The sequence below is a fragment of the Mytilus trossulus genome, chromosome 5 (assembly GCF_036588685.1).
Source record: "Mytilus trossulus isolate FHL-02 chromosome 5, PNRI_Mtr1.1.1.hap1, whole genome shotgun sequence".
NCBI lineage: Eukaryota > Metazoa > Mollusca > Bivalvia > Mytilida > Mytilidae > Mytilus > Mytilus trossulus.
Window position 1 is genome coordinate 2616762 of NC_086377.1, and position 23286 is coordinate 2640047.

Sequence of the window (23286 nt, forward strand, 5' to 3'; positions counted from 1 at the left end):
CTTGTTCTATCTCAGCATCTCACAACAGTCAGACAGCCCACTTTGCCCAGAGGATAGAACTCACTGTCTTGTTCTATCTCAGCATCTCACAACAGTCAGACAGCTGACTTTGACCAGAGAACAGAACTCACTGTCTTGTTCTATCTCAGCATCTCACAACAGTCAGACAGCCCACTTTGACCAGAGGACAGAACTCACTGTCTTGTTCTGTCTCAGCATCTCACAACAGTCAGACAGCCGACTTTGACCAGAGGACAGAACTCAATGTCTTGTTCTATCTCAGCATCTCACAACAGTCAGACAGCCCACTTTGACCAGAGGATAGAACTCACTGTCTTGTTCTGTCTCAGCATCTCACAACAGTCAGACAGCCCACTTTGAACAGAGGACAGAACTCACTGTCATGTTCTATCTAAGCATCTCACAACAGTCAGACAGCCCACTTTGACCACAGGACAGAACTCACTGTCTTGTTCTATCTAAGCATCTCACAACAGTCAGACAGCCGACTTTGACCAGAGGATAGAACTCACTGTCTTGTTCTATCTTAGCATCTCACAACAGTCAGACAGCCCACTTTGACCAGAGGATAGAACTCACTGTCTTGTTCTATCTCAGCATCTCACAACAGTCAGACAGCCCACTTTGACCAGAGGACAGAACTCACTGTCTTGTTCTATCTCAGCATCTCACAACAGTCAGACAGCCCACTTTGACCAGAGGACAGATCTCACTGTCTTGTTCTGTCTCAGCATCTCACAACAGCCAGACAGCCGACTTTAACCAGAGGACAGAACTCACTCTCTTGTTCTATCTAAGCATCTCACAACAGTCAGACAGCCCACTTTGACCAGAGGATAGAACTCACTCTCTTGTTCTATCTAAGCATCTCACAACAGTCAGACAGCCGACTTTGACCAGAGGACGGAACTCACTGTCTTGTTCTATTTAAGCATCTCACAACAGTCAGACAGCCGACTTTGACCAGAGGATAGAACTCACTGTCTTGATCTATCTCAGCATCTCACAACAGTCAGACAGGCGACTGTGACAAAACAGTTGACAAAGTTCCTCACAAAAGACTTATTTACACACTGATATAGTATGGCATTCCTTAGGGAGTCTACTATCTGATTTTATTGGGCTAGGATGAAAAATGTTGTCCTGCATTTTTTTAGCTGTACTCTCTGTCCTGCATTTTTATTTTTCACTCTGTTCGGTCCTGCCTTTTTTATAGTTTATCCTGACTTTTTTTACCTTAATTGTCGTCCTGACTTTTTTTTTGCAAGTGCTTCATCCTGCCTTTTTTTTTTACTTAAAACTCCTGTCCTGCCTATTTTTTTTCAAATTTCATCCTAGTTTCGGTTCCAATCCTGTTCTTTGTGTATATAAACGACTTTAATGAAAACATCAAACACAGCACCCTAAGATTATTTGCAGATAATAGTATAATTTATAAAACAATACGAAACAAAGAAGACACACAAAAACTCCAAGAAGACCTTACATCAGCAGCAAAATGGAAGAAGGACTGACTCATGTCATTCGATCCAGACAAATGTTCAGTCCTTCAGATAACAACCCAAAATAAACATTAATACATGTATTAAACTGTACTGTCCACCAACATTTACTGCAAAAAGAAACATCCACAAAATAGATGAACATAACTATGCAAACTGACCAAAAATGGAACAAACATGTAAACAAAAGCTGAAATTCATTAAAAAAAAATTAAAGGTAAATCAAAAACAGTTAAACAAAAAAGCATTCATAGCAGTAGTAAGACAAAAGCTAGAATACAGCAGTAGTAAGACAAAAGCTAGAATACAGCAGTAGTAAGACAAAAGCTAGAATACAGCAGTAGTAAGACAAAAGCTAGAATACAGCAGTAGTAAGACAAAAGCTAGAATACAGCAGTAGTAAGACAAAAGCTAGAGTACAGCAGTAGTAAGACAAAAGCTAGAATACCTACCTAGTCCTTATTATGCCCGGGGGCACATAGGGCAAGGACTAGTTCTTTCCACTCATCTCTGTTCTGTGCTTTCTTTTCTATTACACCCCAGCTGATTCCATGTTCTTTCATTTCAGCTTCAACTGTTCTTCTCCAAGTTGTTTTGGGGCGTCCTTTCTTCCTTTTCCCCTCCGGTGTCCATCTTAAGGCTACCTTGGTCAAGTCCTCTGCTGGTCTTCTTAGAACATGGCCAATCCATCTCCATCTTTTCTGCTTCAATAAAGTCTCCATATTGTTGGATCCTGTTGTTTCATGGAGGTCTTTGTTGGTGATCTTACGCGGCCAGAATATCCTTAATATCTTTCTAAGGCAACCGTTGTGAAAGCTGGAGAGCTTGTTGATGTCTTTTTCTGTCATTCTCCAGCATTCCGCCCATATAGTAGCACTGCTAGTACACAACTGTTGTATAATCTAATTTTGGTGTTCTTACTGATGTTGCTTGTCTTCCAGATGTGTCTTAGTTTTAAAAATGCAGTTCTTGCTTTTCCTATTCTGGCTCTGATGTCTTTGTCTGCTCCTCCTTCAGATGTTACTTTGCTGCCCAAGTAGGTGAAAGATGAAGTGCAGTCTAGGGGTGTTCCATTTAAATCTATTAAAGGAGGCTCTGTGGTATTAAGAGGCATGACTTCTGATTTCTTGATGTTGATGTTTAATCCAATCAAACTTGCATGCTTTTGTAACTTAGTGGTTTTGTCTTGCATGTGTGTTTCTAGATGCGACAATAAGGCCAGATCATCTGAATAGTCCAGATCTTCTAGGTAGTTAAAAAGAGTCCACCTAATGCCTGTGTTGTTGCTGTTACTGATGGTGGAATTCATTACTCAATCGACAACTATAATGAATAGAAGGGAAGACATAACACAGCCTTGTCTAACTCCATATTTTACTAGAAAGCTGATGTCTGATGAAGTTCCCACAGTGCATCTGAATTCTGTATAGAACATTTTGATAAGTTGTACTATTTTTGCTGGTATTCCATAGCATCGTAAAATCTTCCATAAGCTTTCTCTGTGTATGCTGTCAAAGGCTTTTTCAAAGTCTATAAAGTTGATTATTAATTGTCTCTGCCATTCTGTGCACTGTTCAATGATGTTTCGTAGCACAAATATGTGGTAACAACAACTCCTCCCTTTTCTAAAGCCTACCTGTTCTTTTCTGAGTTTGTTATCAATTGCTGTTTTAATTCTGTCTATTAAGATTTTGGTGAAAATTTTGCTTGGGATTGGTAATAAGTAGTTATCAAAAGTACCAGGATTATAATTTTATACGCCAGACGCGCGTTTCGTCTATATAAGACTCATCAGTGACGCTCAGATCAAAATAGTTAAAAAGCCAAATAAATACAAAGTTGAAGAGCATTGAGGATCCAAAATTCCAAAACGTTGTGCCAAATACGGCTAAGGTTATCTACTCCTGGGGTAAGAAATTCCTTAGTTTTTCGAAAAGTTCAAAGTTTTGTAAACAGAATATTTATAAAAATGACAATCAAATTGATATTCATGTCAACACCGAAGTGCTGACTACTGGGCTGGTGATACCCTCGGGGACGAAACGGCCACCAGCAGTGGCATCGACCCAGTGGTGTAAATAGTTATCAAAAGTACCAGGATTATAATTTTATACGCCAGACGCGCGTTTCGTCTACATTAGACTCATCAGTGACGCTCAGATCAAAATAGTTAAAAAGCCAAATAAATACAAAGTTGAAGAGCATTGAGGATCCAAAATTCCAAAACGTTGTGCCAAATACGGCTAAGGTAATCTACTCCTGGGGTAAGAAATTCCTTAGTTTTTCGAAAAGTTCAAAGTTTTGTAAACAGAATATTTATAAAAATGACAATCAAATTGATATTCATGTCAACACCGAAGTGCTGACTACTGGGCTGGTGATACCCTCGGGGACGAAACGTCCACCAGCAGTGGCATTGACCCAGTGGTGTAAATAGTTATCAAAAGTACCAGGATTATAATTGTATACGCCAGACGCGCGTTTCGTCTACATAAGACTCATCAGTGACGCTCAGATCAAAATAGTTAAAAAGCCAAATAAATACAAAGTTGAAGAGCATTGAGGATCCAAAATTCCAAAACTTTGTGCCAAATACGGCTAAGGTAATCTACTCCTGGGGTAAGAAATTCCTTAGTTTTTCGAAAAGTTCAAAGTTTTGTAAACAGAATATTTATAAAAATGACAATCAAATTGATATTCATGTCAACACCGAAGTGCTGACAATTGGGCTGGTGATACCCTCGGGGACGAAACGTCCACCAGCAGTGGCATCGACCCAGTGGTGTAAATAGTTATCAAAAGTACCAGGATTATAATTTTATACGCCAGACGCGCGTTTCGTCTACATAGGACTCATCAGAGACGCTCAGATCAAAATAGTTAAAAAGCCAAATAAATACAAAGTTGAAGAGCATTGAGGATCCAAAATTCCAAAACGTTGTGCCAAATACGGCTAAGGTAATCTACTCCTGGGGTAAGAAATTCCTTAGTTTTTCGAAAAGTTCAAAGTTTTGTAAACAGAATATTTATAAAAATGACAATCAATAAGGTGATTCCTCTCCAGTTGTTGCAGTTTGTGAGATCACCTTTCTTAACCAGTCTTATGATGTTACCTTCTGACCAGTTTTTCGGTATCTTGATATTTTGCCAAATCTTTTTGAATGGTGTATGAAGAATGTTTGCTGTTAAGGTTGGATCTGATTTAAATAGTTCTGCTGATAGTTTATCGTTTCCTGGAGCTTTATTGTTTTTAAGACTCTTTACTGCTTTGATAATTTCCGATCTTGATGGAATTTCTATATTTACTTCAAGGTCGTGCTCTGCTATGGGTATGTTTGCTGTTGTTTCTGGTTCTGGCCTATTTAATACTTCTTTGAAGTGCTCATTCCATCTATTCTCTTGATCTCTTTCAGATGTTATTAGATTACCCTGTTTGTCTTTTACTGGCATGTTGGTGTTTCTTTTTTTACCACAAAGTTTCTTCGTAATTTGGTAAAGGTCGCCCATTCTTTGCTCAGACGCAGCTTTTTCAGCCTCTAGAGCCAATCCATCAATGAAATCGTTCTTATCTTTTCTGGTGGCTTTCTTAACGTCCTTGTTACAGTTAGAGTATTGGTCCCTTAGTCTGTCTTTAAGTCTTTCAGAGTGAGTGTTGCAGATCTTTTTCAAAAGCTAGAATACAGCAGTAGTAAGACAAAAGCTAGAATACAGCAGTAGTAAGACAAAAGCTAGAATACAGCAGTAGTAAGACAAAAGCTAGAATACAGCAGTAGTAAGACAAAAGCTAGAATACAGCAGTAGTAAGACAAAAGGTAAATTACAGCAGTAGTAAGACAAAAGCTAGAATACAGCAGTAGTAAGACAAAAGCTAGAATACAGCAGTTGCGTCTGGGACCCACATACCAAATCACAATAGATATAGGAAGATGCGGTGAGAGTGCCAATGAGACAACTCTCCATCCAAATAACAATTTAAAAAGTAAACCATTATAGGTTAAAGTACGGCCTCCAACACGGAGCCTTGGCTCACACCGAACAACAAGCTATAAAGGGCCCCAAAATTACTGGCGTAAAATCATTCAAACGGGAAAACCACAGGTCTCAAACACACCAACTTGAGATGGTCCAGCGAAGAGCAGCAAGGTACACATGCAACATATACTATAACACCAGCTCAGTCACTGAAACGCTGCAAACACTAAAGTGGGCAACTCTTGAGAAAAGGCGAATAAGAACCCGCATCGTCTTCTACAAAATCATACACTATCTTGAAGCCATATACTCAACAGATCTACTCACACAATCCGATACAAGAACACGACAATATTAACATATTTGTTTTTCTTTCAGACCCCAATACAAACGACTAAAGACTCATACAAATACTCATTCTACCCAAGAACAGTTTTACAATGGAACCTTCTCTAGTAGCTGCAGTTCAATGTACTACTCTTGAAAGTTTCCGAGAACATGGAGAACTAATATCTGTTCTCAATAAAAATCTAAACATATAGATAAATTCTACAATGTATATAGTTTTAACCAAAATGTATAGTAGAAAAAGAAGAAAAAGAAATTTTGTATATTAGTCACTGTAAATAAATATTAGATGATCCAACACACGCGCGGCATAGTAAAATCAGTGGCACGTTATAATCAGTATGTTAATGAAATGATGAATTATAAAGAATTCGAGAACAATGATATGCCCTACCAGGGGCGGATTTCAAATACATTGATCGTCCAAATGAAAAGGGGGTCCCCCTCCCCCTCTTGGATCCGCCAATGTCTACACAATCAAGCAGTACTGTACAGCTCTGGAATATACTTGCTATGGATTAAATTATGCTAAATAATTCAAGTTAGATATTGAGAAACTAAAGCTGAAACTGCTCAATCAAGTCCCAAAGCCTATTTCTAAATTTTTATTTCAATTTATTTTTATTTCGTTTTTGTGTTCTATACTTTTATCTTATTTTGTGGTATTCGTATGTTGACAATGGGGAAATATTGAACCACGTGATTTACTTTCACTTTAGAACAGACGTAGGTTCAGAGTACACAAACACACACTTCTTACTTGTGTCACCAATCATGGATCTTGTACGCGTATTGGAAACATACAGAGGACATGACAGAATTATACGACTCAGTACCTATGTGTGTATGTTTGTAAGTGGGGACCGAAAGGGATTAGCTTTTGACCGGATCCGCGCTATTGCTACAGATCTAGGTGCTTGCAGAGTAATCCTAAGATTATTTGATGACTTGCCAATGCTATTCTACAATCTTTCTTACGGAACAGGGAGTAAGGTAAGAAATTATCAAAGGTCAAGAAATAGGACGTGTGAAATTATAACAAAGGTCAGAATGTAGGACACATTGTATTGATATCAACATTTAGTTTTGATGGTGTCTATTATTTTCCCATTTTTAGTTACATTGAGACATTGAGATAAACGACTTTGACATTTTTATTTTAACTAAATTATAAAGCGTGTAAATATACAAAAAAATATTTAATTTTTTTTATCTAACTTCGTTTACTTTTCTACATTGGCTAGAGCTATAGGGGAGGGTTGAGATCTCATAAACATGTTAAACCCCGCCGCATTTTTTGCGCCTGTCCCAAGTCCGGAGCCTCTGGTATTTGTTAGTCTTGTATTATTTTAATTTTAGTTTCTTGTGTACAATTTGGAAATTTATAGTATGGCGTTCATTATCACTGAACTAGTATATTATTTGTTAAGGGGCCAGCTGAAGGACGCCCGGGTGCGGGAATTTCTCGTTACATTGAAGACCTGTTGGTGACCTTCTGCTGTTGTTTTTTCTATGGTCGGGTTGTTGTCTCTTTGATACATTCCCCATTTCCATTCTCAATCATGATATCTGGCAAGGCTAATTTATCATTTTGTGGCACGTTCCTTTTGACAGCACTGCCTGAACGAATCATGTCACGCCTGTTGTTCCCTGCTTTGGAAGCAATGATGTGTATACGATTTTTGTATTAGTATAAAAAAGAAGATGTGGTATGATTGCCAATGAGACAACTACCCACAAAAGACCAAAATGACACAAACATTAAAAATTATAGGTCACCGCGTACGGTAGTAGTATTTCCCATATACTAGTATGCAGATCCAGGGGGTTGGGGCTGAGACTTCTGAAAAGAATGCCCCCTTATGAAAAGTTCTGGATCCGTCACCATGGTCACTGTTTTCCTAGAGTACTTGTCGCCTAGCCTACATTATTATGATTATTTGTATATATGCAGTGTATATAAAACAAGTATACAGGGACAGTCTATATTATTTATAGTATATTATAGACTGTTCCTGATATACGGAATACATAAACTCTAAAAATCTGATGTACAGTAGTTGTCGTTCGTTTATGAAATATATACGTGTCACTCGTTTCTCGTTTTTTTTTTATATAGATTAGACCGTTGATTTTCCCGTTTAAATGGTTTTACACTAGTAATTTTGGGGCCCTTTATAGCTTGTTGTTCGGTGTGAGCCAAGGCTACGTGTTGAAGGCCGCACATTGACCTATAATGGTTTTCTTTCTTTTTTTTAATTGTTATTTGGATGGAGAGTTGTCTCATTGGCACTCACACCACATCTTCCTATATCTATTTACAATTCAATGATGGCCTTAATTTTAACCATTTTGGTTTTCAATATGGAGCCTGGGTTCACACCACAGACCAAGCCATAAAGGGTTCCAGACATTGCTAGTGCAAAACTATTCAAACGAAAAAACAACGACCAAATCTATATATGTAAAAAACGAGAAATGAGAAGCACTTATGAACCATATCAACAAACGGCAACTACTAAACATCAGATTCCTGACTTAGGACAGGTGCAAACTTTTGTATGTTTGTTAAAGTGTCCCATATTTATAATAACAATTAAAACTTCTTGTTGATTGGTTAAATACGAGTTAATTTATCAAACAAACTGCATCTTATTTTGACACATAAACGTAAAAGTAATGTGTGTACACAACATATCAATTATTTACATTGTTTACATATTTTGTTAATAGTTTTAATTTGTAAAAGTGCGTCGGTATGTCAGTAATGTATAATAAGATTAATATATATATATGGTACTTGATGAAAACACAAAATGTCTAGTGTGTCATACAAATTATTTTGAAACTTCATCTTACGGAACATTATAACATGATTGGTTGAAGAAACTTCATCTTCGTTCTCAAACAATCTTTATATTCAACATTTAGGTCACAGTTTTCATTTTGTTAACTTGCCGGCGACAGTGGCTGCCTATTTCACTCATAACTTTTAAATATAAAAAAGAAAATATGGTATGATTGCCAATGAGACAACTCTTCTCAATAGACCTAATGTAAAAAAAAAAAGATAACGTCTAAATGTCACCGTATTGCCTTCAACAAAGCATAATACCGTATAGTCAGCTATAAATGGCATCGGAATGACAAATTTTAAACAATTCAAACGAGAAAACTAAAGAACTGGTAAGTTATGTTAAAAACATGAGCGAATAACAAAAAAGAAGCACAGCAACAAACGCCAACCACTATATAAGAGTGTCCTGGCTTGGTACACGCACACATACAAAATTTGGCGGAGTTAAACATCACCGTTTCCTATTGTTAATTTTACTTTTTTAGTGGTTATGTCCATTTGACTCAATCTTATGGTGTTTATTTACCACAAGTCGTTCTATACGTTGTGACGTTTCAAATTTTACTGAACGTATCATCTATGTACTGCTAGATTTTTTTGCCACCAATTAATGAAAACCTTAATTTGATTCTGTCAAATATATCAAGATTTGGTTTTGAAGTTTGTTTGTACCTGTAGAACACGTATTTTAAACGGAATCAGACATCCTCATTTTAAAGGAGATGTTGTTAACCGTGCCTCAAAATTTAGAAACCATCCTGGTAAACTTATTGACCATCCCTTTGTTAATATATATATAAGCTTCGCTCGTGTATGTAACATTGTTTTAGATTTTAACGAGAGAAATTTATGTATTACTGAAAAATTATTACACCAGGGTTTTCGATATCACAAACTAGTCTAAACATTTACTAAATTTTATCATCGGTATAAGGACATCATTCGTAAATATAGCTCAACATGCAGACTTCTTATACGTTCAGGTAGTTCACATCCAATTTTTTATAGAAATATTCTTTATAAAGCACAAAGCTTTCAGTATTCACCTCAGAAACTAGCAAAACCTTTGAATAGACTTATTAAGAAGGGATATAGTTACGATACTGTTGTCAGGTCATTAAAGATTGCATATTTTGGCGTTAATATTGATATACTTATAGGGTCTTTGCATCGGAACAAAAGACATTTATTAAAAAAACCAGTTGTTGGCATGACACGGGTTATGTTCTTCTCATATATGTTATAATGGTATGATACTAAACCCCTAACGGGAAGGATTGTGTCTGATGTTCATATGATGAAATCATAATCTTTCAGTCAGTTTAATTGAAGTCTAGAGCTAGCATGTCATTTAACTGCTAGCAGTCTGTTGTTATTTATGTATTATTGTCATTTTGTTTATTTTCTTTGGTTACATCTTCTGACATCGGACTCGGACTTCTCTTGAACTGAATCTTAATGTGCGTATTGCTATGCGTTTACTTTTCTACATTGGCTAGAGCTATAGGGGGAGGGTTGAGATCTCATAAACATGTTTAACCCCACCGCATGTTTGCGCCTGTCCCAAGTCAGGAGCTTCTGGCCTTTGTTAGTCTTGTATTGTTTTAATTTAGTTTCTTGTGTGCAGTTTGGAAATTAGAATGGCTTTCATTATCACTGAACTAGTATATATTTGTTTAGGGGGCCAGCTGAAGGACGCCTCCGGGTGCAGGAATTTCTCTCTACATTGAAGACCTGTTGGTGACCTTCTGATGTTTTTTTTTCTATGGTCGGGTTGTTGTGTCTTTGACACATTCCCCATTTCCATTCTCAATTTTATTTATACATACACTTACTGATCGGAGAGAGCCAAAGCTCCGTTTTGAAGACCGTTCTTTAAATGATAATGTTATTTCTTTTACAAATTGTGACTTTAATGGAGAGTTGCTCTTTGGCACTCATACCACATCTTCTTATATCTATACATGTATACATGAATAAGACCGTTAGTTTTCTTGTTTTAAAATTGTGATTTCGGGGTCTTTCACAATTCCCTATGGGGGTGTTGGCTTTGCATATTGTTAATGTCGTACGGTGACCTATGGCTGTTAATTTCTGTGTCATTCTTTGATCACTTCACATTTTATTGTTATATTGTACAATACATTTCTATATATATATATTAGAAAACTCCAAGCCAAAAAGATGAGTGTTTCCCGGATTCCCTATATTATTAGGGGACTATATATATATATATATATATATACAACTCGTCTAAACATCAACCCAACAATGTTAGATCTGTAAATTTGGTTCTTCCCTCGCCGGGATTCGAACCCATGCTACTGTGATATCGTGACACCAAATCGCCTGCACTGCAGCCGTCCCGCTAGACCACACGACCACCTGGGCTCTCAAAAAAAGAGCTTTCGGTGGCCATATGTTACCTTTCCACGTCAGTTTTAATCTAGCGGCGTACTACAGTACATGATATATAAGGCATGAAGATGTTATTGTTACAGATCAGCTAAATTATCTATAGTAAAGGATCCTACAAATTAATGTAAGATACAGTCACAGAAAATAATTATATTCATAAGTACGTATATATAAGGGAATCCAGGAAACACTCATCTTTTTTGCTTGGCCTTATGTGCAATCTAAACGTGTCTCTATTTTTATCAAGTTTATATGAATTTCTTCAAAGGAATATTTATCTATGAGAGACCACAATCACAAGGTTAAAATGTAGAACGATATAAATATTACATCAGATGACTCGTGAATAGAAAGAGTTCCACAAAGGTGCATTACAAATGTATCAACTGACCATAAACTGACACCATGGGAAATAAACAGCTGCGCCATGAGCGCATGATACGCCCGACGTCTTATGTGGAAGTTATATGTAATAATCATAATTAGTTTCTGAGAAAGTTTAAGCAATAACAATATATAGTTTTTGAGACACGGCGGAAAACCCCCACCCTGGTTCTTTTTTACAAAAAACTAAATATCACTAAAAATAAAATTTTGAATCAAAACCAAAAAGTATACAGATCTTTAGATTAATATAACAAAGAAGTGTGTAAAGTTTTAAGCAATAATCATAAATTATTTTTGAGATACGGCGCAACATGTAAAAAAATACCCTGTTTAACAAAATACTCAATAACTTAAAAACAAAATTTTGAATCATCACCAAAAAGTATACAGATCTTTAGATCAATATAACAAAAAAGTGTGTAAAGTTTTAAGCAATAATCATAAATTGTTATAGAGATACGGCACAACATGTAAAAAACCCTCCCCCTGTTTTACAAAATACTCAATCACTCAAAAATAAAATTTTTAATCATCATCAAAAAGTATACAGATCTTAAGATTAATATAACAAAGACGTGTGTAAAGTTTGTAGCAATAATCATAAATCGATTTTGAGATATGGCGCGACATGTACAAAAAACCTCCCCCTTTTTTACAAAATACTAAATAACTCAAAAATGAAATTTTGAATCATCACCAAAAAGTATACAGATATTGAGATTAATATAACTAAGAAGTGTTCAAAGTTTTAAGCCATAATCACGAATCGTTTTTGAGATACAGTGCGACATGTGAAAAAACACACCCCTGTTTTAGTTACAAAGTGCCGTAAATCAAAAAGTTTAAACCTAATTTTCACCAAAAAGTAACAGATCATTTGACCATCATAAGAAACAACTATATTAAGTTTCATGAAATTTGGATAAGTCGTTCTCAAGTTACGGTGCGACATGTTTACGCCGGACAGACAGACGGACGGACAGACACACAGACGGACGGACAGACAGACGGACGGACGGACGGACACCGGACATGTGTCTACCATAATACGTCCTGTCAAAAATTTTGACGGGCGTATAAAAACAGAAATACGACTTAAGACACACAGCAGTCTTTATAACACTCCCTTTAACTCTAAAAACTGAGCAGCAGTTACACAAACCACATCAAAGAACGGTGATGATCTGATGTGCTCTGGAAAGGTATTTAGATTCTACTCCGTGATGATCTGATGTGCTCTGGAAAGGTATTTAGATTCTACTCCGTGATGATCTGATGTGCTCTGGAAAGGTATTTAGATTCTACTCCGTGATGATCTGATGTGCTCTGGAAAGGTATTTAGATTCTACTCCGTGATGATCTGATGTGCTCTGGAAAGGTATTTAGATTCTACTCCGTGATGATCTGATGTGCTCTGGAAAGGTATTTAGATTCTACTCCGTGATGATCTGATGTGCTCTGGAAAGGTATTCAGATTCTACTCCATACATGACACCCGTCGTTTGAACTGCTCATAGTAAGAAGATATAAGAAGGTGTGTTATAAGTGCTAATGTGACATTTGAAAAAGTAAACCATCAGGGAGCTACCATTTGATTTTTAGGGGGGCGGAGGCTAGGATGAAAAATGTTGTCCTGCATTTTTTTTATCTGTAATCTCTGTCCTGCCTTTTTATTTTTCACTCTGTTCGGTCCTGCCTTTTGTTTTTTTAGTTTATCCTGACTTATTTTTACCTAAATTTTCGTCTTGACTTTTTTTTTTGCAAGTGTCTCATCTTTTTTACTCAAATCCTTAGTTTTTCGAAGAATTTAAAGTTTTGTTACAGGAAATTTATTAAAAGGACCACATTATTGATATGCATGTCAATACCGAAGTGTTGACTACTGGGCTGGTGATACCCTCGGGAACGAAACGTCCACTAGCAGTGGAATCGACCCAGTGGCGTAAATAGTTGTCAAAGGTATCAGGATTATAATTTAGTACGCCAGACGCGCTTTTACTCTACATAAGACTCATCAGTGACGCTCATATCAAAATATTTATAAAGCCAAACCTTAATTAAGTTAAAGCTAAACCTGTTTCGCTCTGTAAATAAAAATATAATGACACAATCCCCCCCCCCCCCTCGCCCCCTATAATAACGTATGTATAAGAGAATGATAAAAATTAACAAGTGGAAATAATTTAACTTAACAGTTTTATTTGTTTACTATTATTTTATCTTTGATTTCATTCATTTTTATTCATTTCAATGCTTTCTTTAATTGATTTATTGGATTTAATTTTGATTTAGGAGAAGAGCACACTATTAAGAATATTGAACCTGCTAACAAACATTATTAACCAATCATTTTATCCTGTGGAGCATATTGCCTGGTTAGCTGACAAACAGGTGATCAACACAGACTCCAAGAAATGGTGGGTGCTAGGCGTAATGATCTGGGCTCTTTCTTTAGTGGCTGAAATACTCAAGTAAGTGTGTACATCTATAAATAGATATTCTTTATATAATACAAGTGTGGACACATATCAGTGTGAATAGTAAGTTTGTACATCTATAATTATCTTAAGATAGTCTTTATATAATACAAGTGTGGACACATATCAGTGTGGATAGTAAGTGTGTCCATCTATAATTATCTTAAGATATTCTTTATATAATACAAGTGTGGACACATATCAGTGTGGATAGTAAGTGTGTACATCTATAATTATCTTAAGATATTCTTTATATAATACAAGTGTGGACACATATCAGTGTGGATAGTAAGTCTGTACATCTATAATTATCCTAAGATATTCTTTATATAATACAAGTGTGGGCACATATCAGTGTGGGTAGTAAGTTGTACATCTATAATTATCTTAAGATATTCTTTATATAATACAAGTGTGGACACATATCAGTGTGGATAGTAAGTTGTACATCTATAATTATCCTAAGATATTCTTTATATAATACAAGTGTGGGCACATATCAGTGTTGGTAGTAAGTCTGTTCATCTATAAGTATCCGCGCCAAAATTTCACAAACTCTCAAATTCAGTGTTGACTGGCTAGTGATTACAGTAGACCTTAGTTATAACTACTCATACCACTCGGCCACCGAAGCACCTGATGTTTCTAAGTATATAAATGCCTAATAAAGGATTTAAAGTTTGAAAGGTTTGAGGTCTTATGTGTGACTCCTCGATGTAAAATTCGTGCTTGTTTTTTTTTTTACCAAGGGTATACTGAGTTTGCCAGCCTCGATGGTAAAGAGACCCACGGTAGCCTGTACGGGTCATATCTCTGACTCCTCGATGAAAATCCATGGCTAATATATCGAAAACAAGCACATTGGCCTATATATTTTGTTTTGCTCTTGTGATTTCTTTATTTATCCCCTATCAATTTAAACTAGTGTTTTGAAAAGCTAATTATTTTGAAACTGAGAAGCGAACTCCATTAAGATATTCTTTATATAATCATAATTTGAGCTTTACTTATGTTTGTTTGTTTCATCTTCTAATTTTAATTTCACTCTTTCATTATTTCTTTAAATTGTCTCTTGAACACGTTTGCAGGACTCATAATTCAGAGATAGGTTAACAATGCTATATGTATATAATTTAGGGTAAGGTAGGAATTAGATTTAGGTTTAGGATGACAATGCCAATGTATCATATGTGTATAATTTCAGAAAGTTAGAGGGTTAGGGTAGTAATTAGATTTAGGGGTAGGATGACAATGCTTCATGAGATAAGTCAATACATGTTTATAATTTCAGACAATTAGTTAGTATTAGCTTGATAAGCAAAAAGTTGAAACAGACAAAGAAGCAGCAATATTTGGAGTCCACTGATGAAAGGTGAGAATTTATGGTATACAGAGACAAATAACAAACAAACAAACAAACAAACAAACAGACAGACAGACAGACAGACAGACAGACAGACAGACAGACAGACAGACAGACAGACAATACAGACAGACAGACAGACAGACAGACAGACTAGAAAATCATTGCAAAAAAATAGGAATACATCGTTTTAAAAGTTGAAATTTAAGTTGTTCCATTCACCTACAGGTAAAGGGTAATCTCATATAACATGTTTAAACCTGCCTTCCCAATGTTTTTAATGATTCCTGTAACTCAGTCAAGATTTCTTTGTAGTGTTTTATAGACTGTTATTTATCTTTTTGTTGTTTTTGCCATGATGTTGCCAATTTCTCTTTGGCTTATAAAGTTGCATTGTCCTTTAGGTTAAATCACCTCCTCAATGTGTGCTTATCACTGTTATACATTTGTGCTAATTACTGTTACCCATATGTGCTAATTACTGTTACCCATATGTGCTAATTACTGTTACCCATTTATTCTTTACAGAGAAGAATCCGTAGAGAGCACATCTACAGAAGCAAAAGTACTGAAAGCTAACTTACTGGAAGCACGATTGTCACTTCTTTCGGCTTCATCGGATTTTATCAATGCTATAAACTGGTGCCCTCCTGGTGTTTTATGGGCAGGGAAACTGTCGAGATCATGGAGTGGTGTGTTTGGAATGTTGTCAACTAGTATTATGTTATATAAAAACTGGCCTAAGAAGTCGTAAATGAGTATTATGTATAATCATTTCTGTAATCAGAGGCCAAACATTTTTTTAAATTCCCCACCTATTTCATTCAAGGCGTCTGTGCAATAAAGAAAACCGTATTATAGAATTTGAATACATTTTTTCATAAGGAAAATAAATAATTACTAGTAACCGTAATTAGCAAAAGTATTAAGAAAAAGTTTAATAAATACGGATTAAAAGGGTGTTAAGAGAATCTTAAGATATAAAACAAGAAAGACAAATCTGAGACTATTAAACTAATTAGATATTAGTACCATGGAAGTAATTTAAATATTACTTCCATGTTAGTACTAAATTCCAAGGGAAAATGATAAAAAAAAAAACAAGGAAAATTATGTTAAGAATTAAAGAATAAGTCCCCTCAATGCAGACCTTGATAATTGTTATATAGTGCCATTTATTTATAGTTGTCTTTCATGCTACAGATTATTTTTATATTGTAAATACTGTTTTACTTGTTATATGCAATTGATATATTTGGAATATTAAAATCTTATATAGCAGATTTATTGTTTTATATTATGGCAGGAGAAACAATAATAAGCCAACAACTAGTATTAAACACAAAAGAACACCAACGGATTCCATAATATATATGTGAAACACAGATTTGTTGTTCTCATTCACGAAAGGATAAACATCAATTAGCCAGCAAGCCAACAGCTAGTATTTAACAGAAATGAACACCAATAGATAACATAAATTATAGCTTTACATCACAAGTTGATCAATATCCCTAATGGACCTTAAATTATGGAACACACCTGTAAATAGAAATAGAAAAATAAAATTGAGAAATAGGGAATGTGTCAAAGAGTCAACCCAACCAAAGGGTAAAACACAGCTAAAGGCCTCCAATGATTCTTCTACACAGCGAGAAAATCCCTCACCCCAATGCATGCTTCAGCTAGCCCTATTACAAAGATGAGTACTAGTCGAGTGAAAATGGAGACCATACTAAATGCAATGATATTGGACATGTTTTTTTAGGCCCTTTATAGCTTTCTATTTGGTCAAGCCAAGTCCGGTATTGAAGACCGTACTTTGACCTATACTGGTTTACTTTTCTAGATTTTGACTTGGATTGAGAGTTGTCTCATTGGCACTCATACCACATTAAGTTTTTCTAGTAATTAAGTAACCTTACACATTTGTGTTTCTTTCTAACAGAAGATGATGCTACAATAAACTTTTAAAGTAAATATTTTTTTGTAAAAGTCTGAAATTCAAGGAAATGTTTGTTATATGATAGCCAATGAGACAACTATCCACCAAAGACCAAATGATGGTGACCGAGTGGTTTAAGGAGCAAAAATATCGCTAGCCTATAAACAAGGGTTATAAGTTCAAATCTGGAACGTAGCAGGTATGTTTGACTCTAAATCTAAATATTAATATTGGCTGCTAGTGGTTTTCTACTGTCACTGCAGAATCCTCAACCAATAAGAACTGACCACAAAGAAACAGAATAATAGTTTTGAAAGTTGTGTTGATCACTAATCAATCAATCAATCTAAGAAATAGAAAAGGGGGATCTCTGGTAAAAGAACAAAAATGATATCTTTATAAATTTTATTAATCATGATAATATGCAGTTAACAATGGTTTGGATAGGAATAATGAACGGTAGATGTACAAATCACACTTTATAATTATAATACCAGTTAGTTATCCCAGAAAAACAGTCTAAAATGTATTACCAACAGCTAATATAATATATATTGATGGCTAGCTATACTATTAACAGCTGACTATAATTTAACATTTAGCATACCTGCTAACTCTCTTGTTGGTGTTTTGAAGAAGAAAAAGTTAACAAATCATATACTTTAATTGACAATAGAATTATGTTGCCCCCCCCCCCCCCCCCCCCCCTCAGCTGTCATAGTTTTTATGCTTTTAAATGTGAAACGAAAACAAAATGAATACAAATGTTGTAATATTGTCAAAACTGAATCCAAATGAAATAATGCCAATTTTTGGGAAAAAATAATGCTTTATTTTCCTATAAATAACAAAGTCGTTGAAAATCAGTCATTGCTCCCCTAAAATGCACTTGATTTTCCTTGGGTTTCTTGTCACATGTATTAATTGACTGAGTACCATAATGTTTGTATGTTCTGTATCTTCCTCCTTTAGTAGGAGCACCACCATGGGTTATGGTGTAAAAAGGAAGACATTTAACGCACTGTATAGGTACAGATTTAATGTCCAACCACAAAGAAGGTTAGCTGTAGGAAAATGATAAACTCTGGATACAAGGGTACGTAATCTGAAATCGTCTATTTATTCCCCCCCTTTTTTTCAATGAAAATAAATATACTAACTGGTATCATATTATAAAGTGAAACAATAAAACTTTATCTTCTTTGTATAAACTCTATTTACAATGGTATATAACTAATATAATATCACTTAAATGTAAAACTTGTAAGAAATATAAACTTTTGTATAAAGCACAACCATGGTAACAACAGAATAACAACCAATCAAAATTCATTTTAGATTTTGTTCATAATGGCAGACATATGTTGCTAAGTAACACAATACAACCTAGAAATAATTACTGTGATAATAGAATGTGAACAAAACTAACGGTATCCTTAAATTAGTACTGTATTTTTTTTCTTCTAAGAAGAAATTATTTTGGCAATACATCGATAAATCCAGAGGAATCCAAATATCTGGCAAAAATTCAAAATAAAGAGGTAACATCCTTAAATCACTCATTTATTCATATATCTTGCTTAATATTATTATTTTAGCAACAAATAAAGATATTTTATAAAATGAATATTTGAACTTTTCAATAACACATTCAACAATTTATTATACAAAGATATTCCAGTAATAAAATTTTTGAAAATAAAAACAATTTTAAAAATTTACAATTTAAAATAATTTTATGTACACTGTATATATCTACCATTCTTAATGCAAAGTTATAAACAGCAGTCTACGTTAATATTTTGGCACAAACAAATAAATCACATTGTAAATTCACAAATTTCTGTGATGTTTTTATCAATGTTAAAATTGGAACAGATTAGGTTTTGAAAATTTTTTTGTAACATTATAGTTCACTGTATATCATAAAACTAAAAACTAAAAACTAAAAAAAAAATCCACAAAAAAATTGTGCAAAAGAATAAATTGGAGCAGATTAGGTATTGTATTTTTTTCAAATAACACTGTTGTACACTGTATATCAAGAAAACACAATAATTTATTCTTAATTTTTAAAGATAAAAAAAATTATCTCCCCCCCCCCCCCAAAAAAAAATTGCACAAAAATAATTTCTGAATTAACAAATTTTTACATATCTCCCCACTTAACTCGAGTGGTAGTGTTATGGATATTAACAATGTTTTACACAAGAACCTTTGTTTCTTGTATAAATAACATCTAGTCTAACATAAACAAATTTCTGATCAGAATTGTAAACCGTGGCGGATTCCAGAACTTTTAATAAGGGGGCTGCTGACCTAAGGTAGTGCCTGCATCAATAAGGCTTCATTGATTCCCTATATAATCAACCAAATTTGTCTCCAAAAGGGGGGACTGGGCCCCTCCTTGTTACCACCAATGGTAAAGCATTAAATGTGATCCTATATTTTATGAACTTCTTAAATATTTATATTCCTATTTTAATAGTATACAGACAATTTTTATCTTTTACATATAAAAGAATAAATAAGTATCGTAATTTGAACTGTGAACTGTGTACATAATGCTCATAGTGTAAATATATTGATGGATTGATATTTAATACTATTGCAGTGCTGGAACTATTTTTATTGTTTTACTCCATAAACGGAGGTGTGCCTATATTGACAGAAATTCATTGCGTACAGATACAGGTATGGGCAGAATGCCAACTAATAAGTAAAGGACATGTGTATATATGGAGCAATGAAGTGGGCGAGATTATGCATATTCTTATGTTAAGGGCTTTTCTTTAAAATGGAACAGAGAGGGTAGGAAAGGAGTTTCAAAATTTTTTCCGGAACAAGATATTTTATTTCTGTTATTTTCCATTCATCAAGATTTTTTTTCTTTAAAAAAAAAGCAATGATTTTGATTTTCAACAACTAATGCTCAAGCACTAGGTGTAAATTGCAGGATAAAAACAATGTGTACATTGTCAGAAAATAAAATGTATATTTACTCGCTACAAAATAGGAGAAAAGTGTAGTGAACCTTACTATTAGTCCTGTTTCTAAAGTAAGTTTCAATAAATTATATATTTCTGACAATGTACACATTTTGTATATATTCTGTAAACCAAAAGAAAACCCTCGTCAAACTTCACTTTCTTCTACCCCTAATCTCATTTTAATGGAATTGCCCTGAAAGAGATAAATCATCTAGCTATGTGTTTAAATATACTGTTCATATAAACTATAAAACTGAATTACTAAATGAATTGCTGCAAAATATGTATTTGTTCTTTAACTGAGTATTGTTGCTTTGATAATGAGGGGAAATAACTCCCAACGTGAAAAAGGGAGATAACTCCCAAACTGAAAAAGGGAGATAACTCCCAAACTGAGAAAGGGAGATAACTCCCAAACTGAGAAAGGGAGATAACTCCCAAACTGAGAAGGGGAGATAACTCCCAACCCCTGAAATCGTTTTACAATGAGTCAATATAACAATGTATGTAAAGAGGGGAAGTGGTGTAATAAAAAAAAACTCTGTGGACAATGATAGTCATATAAAAAAAAATAAACAAATGTTAAACAAATTTCTTGATCAAACCTTTTTATAAACACAACCAAGAAATAAAATAATGAAAAACCAAACAGTCATCACAACCTCAAAAAAATAACAATTCACTCACTAAAAGTAAGCTGTTTACAAATTGATATTCATTAAACACATCTTTAAACAATTATAATGTTGTATAAAATCTTTTGAACTTAAATCTTATTACATAATCATGATAATAGACAACTTTCAAGTTTTATGCTTTTCCGTAAAAAACTTTGGTTTTAGTGAACATCATTCGTGCATTTAGGGGCATCGTCACTTCCTTTCCATGTTGAGTGAATGGTTGGAGAACTATAAAGCTATATTGCACGAATTATTCTGCAAATTGAGTTCTCATAATTGTCTTTCAGCAGTGCTGAAGTGAACCCCCTCAATCTGTTAAATGACGTAATAAAGGCACACATAATTGACGAGTTTTTTTCAGTGACAGACAAACTCGAAAGTGGTCTTTTAAGATTGTTGTTCTTATCTAATATCTGTTAAATAATCTTTGAGATAACTCAAACTTCATTACACCATAAACGTTGTTACTTAAATATCATTACAAAATAAACATGGTTGAACTTAAATATCGTTTCAAAATGAACGTTGCTGAACTTAAGTTTCATTACAAAATAAACATTGTTGAACTTAAATATCATTACAAAATAAACGTTGCTGCACTTCAATTTAATTTCACAATGAGCATTCATTACACAACAAACACAAGTGTAAGTTTAGTTAAATTTCTTTAAAAAATAAACAATGTTGACTTCAAATTTCATTTACTAAACACTTTTCATCTGTTGAAAGTTAATAATAACATTTTGGCACTGTTGTTTGAAATGTGTATGTCATTATATAGGATACAGGTATAAAACATAACATATAGATAATCCTTTAGGTTTACTTCTGCAAGGTTGGCAATACACAATTAGGGAAGAAAAAAACGAAAATTTTTTTTTAAACAAGGTTGATAAATTGTTAACACTTATTGAATATTTGTTACAATTAATACAGTTATGACATGTGAAATATACTCTCAAATAAACCTCTTGTAGCAATAAGATTCATTTGAAAACATAAACTGTTGTGACACGAAGATATTTTTAGCTAAAACTATTTGGTTATATTTGTATGATATCAATGAAGAAATCAATATACACAATTAAACATTGACTAGGATCTGGTTTGTTCCTTTCCAGCTGCCTGACATCTCATAACAGTCCCTTCCTCATATAACAATTAGAGTGATCTCCCCTTTCTTACAAAACAATCAATGTGATCTCCCCTTACTCATACAACAATCAAATTTGTTTATCAATTATCTCCCCTTCTACATACAACAATCAGATTTATTTTATGAGAGTGATCACCCCTTACTCATTAAAAAATCTGATTTGTTTTAAAACAATCTCCCCTTCTTCATTTAACAATCAAATTTGATTGATAAGAATTATCTCCCTTTCATCATATTACTTTATATGATTGCTCTCCCCTTCCTCATACATTAATCAGATTAGTTTAAAAAGAGTTATCTTCCCATTCCTTGTATGAATCTGAATTTTTAAAAAGTTCAGGTTTCTCTGCCTCAATCTAAATGTTTTATATGGAAGGGACTGAGATATAAGCAGTTTGCATCATGATCTATTTATAGAAATCAGCTGTATTTTTCACTTATAACAAAGTGTCTGTTCCTCCATTAATGATTGTCTTGTTCAGAAATGATCTACTAGTACCGAGACTTTACTTTTACCGACCCGTCCTTGTGTTACTCCTTCTGTACCAGCCAAGTTCATATTCTGCCACTGTGTTGGCTGACCTGTAAAAAAAATCAAAGAGCTTGTTAGCACTGTGTGCAAAGGTTTCATTCTTTTGTTGGCTTAACTGTAAAAAAAATAAAAGAGCTTGTTAGCACTGTGAGCAAAGGTTTCATTCTTTTGTTGGCCGACCTCTAAAATAAATCAAAGAGGTTGTTAGCACTGTGAGCAAAGGTTTCATTCTTTTGTTGGATGAACTGTAAACCAGATGCTCCGCAGGGCGTAGCTTTATACAACCGCAGAGGTTGAACCCTGAACAGTTGGGGTAAGTAGGGACACAACATTCAAGCTGGATTCCGCTCTAAATTTGGATTGTGATTAAATAGTTGACACAGCATAGGTTTCTGACACAGAATGAATGTATTCAAATGAACTTAAAATTTTTGTTTTCTCTTAGAGCAATTCACTATGCTGTTGAATATTAATCCTCTCAAAAAAATGGTTGAAGAAATTTTCTTTTTATTTATGAAATTTCAAATGAGAAAAATTGAACCCAATTTTTTAATCACATCTCCCTTTCCCTTATTCCAAAACTAATTTCAATTAAAATATTCTAATGGAGTTTGCAACAATTACTACTCATTTAAATA

The 23286-nt window shown here is 34.3% G+C and overlaps 2 protein-coding genes across 4 annotated transcripts in view; one reads left to right on the plus strand and one right to left on the minus strand.

Moving 5' to 3' along the window:
• Positions 1–6516: 6516 nt before the first annotated feature.
• Positions 6517–16628, plus strand: LOC134718450 (peroxisomal membrane protein 11C-like). The gene is made up of 4 exons (XM_063580967.1): positions 6517–6836; positions 13798–13976; positions 15274–15354; positions 15874–16628. Exons 1-4 carry the CDS (start codon positions 6618–6620, stop codon positions 16097–16099), a joined length of 705 nt encoding a protein of 234 aa, XP_063437037.1. The 5' UTR covers positions 6517–6617; the 3' UTR covers positions 16100–16628.
• Positions 16629–18208: 1580 nt separating this feature from the next.
• The window catches only part of LOC134718451 (tight junction protein ZO-1-like), a 103744-nt gene continuing 98666 nt past the window's right edge, over positions 18209–23286 (minus strand). For all 3 annotated transcript variants that reach the window (XM_063580970.1, XM_063580969.1, XM_063580968.1), the window contains one exon: positions 18209–22698. In XM_063580970.1, the coding sequence (XP_063437040.1) occupies positions 22595–22698 (104 nt within the window). In that variant the 3' untranslated portion in view covers positions 18209–22594. The remainder of the gene's footprint in view (positions 22699–23286) is intronic.

What these genes read in the sequence shown, in the direction of transcription:
- LOC134718450 (XM_063580967.1), top strand. Translation starts at nt 6,618, where the DNA reads ATGGATCTTGTACGCGTATTGGAAACATACAGAGGACATGACAGAATT. An exon ending in CTTACGGAACAGGGAGTAAG is followed by an intron (nt 6,837 to 13,797) that starts GTAAGAAATTAT and finishes ATTTTGATTTAG; the next exon opens with GAGAAGAGCACACTATTAAG. An exon ending in TTAGTGGCTGAAATACTCAA is followed by an intron (nt 13,977 to 15,273) that starts GTAAGTGTGTAC and finishes TTATAATTTCAG; the next exon opens with ACAATTAGTTAGTATTAGCT.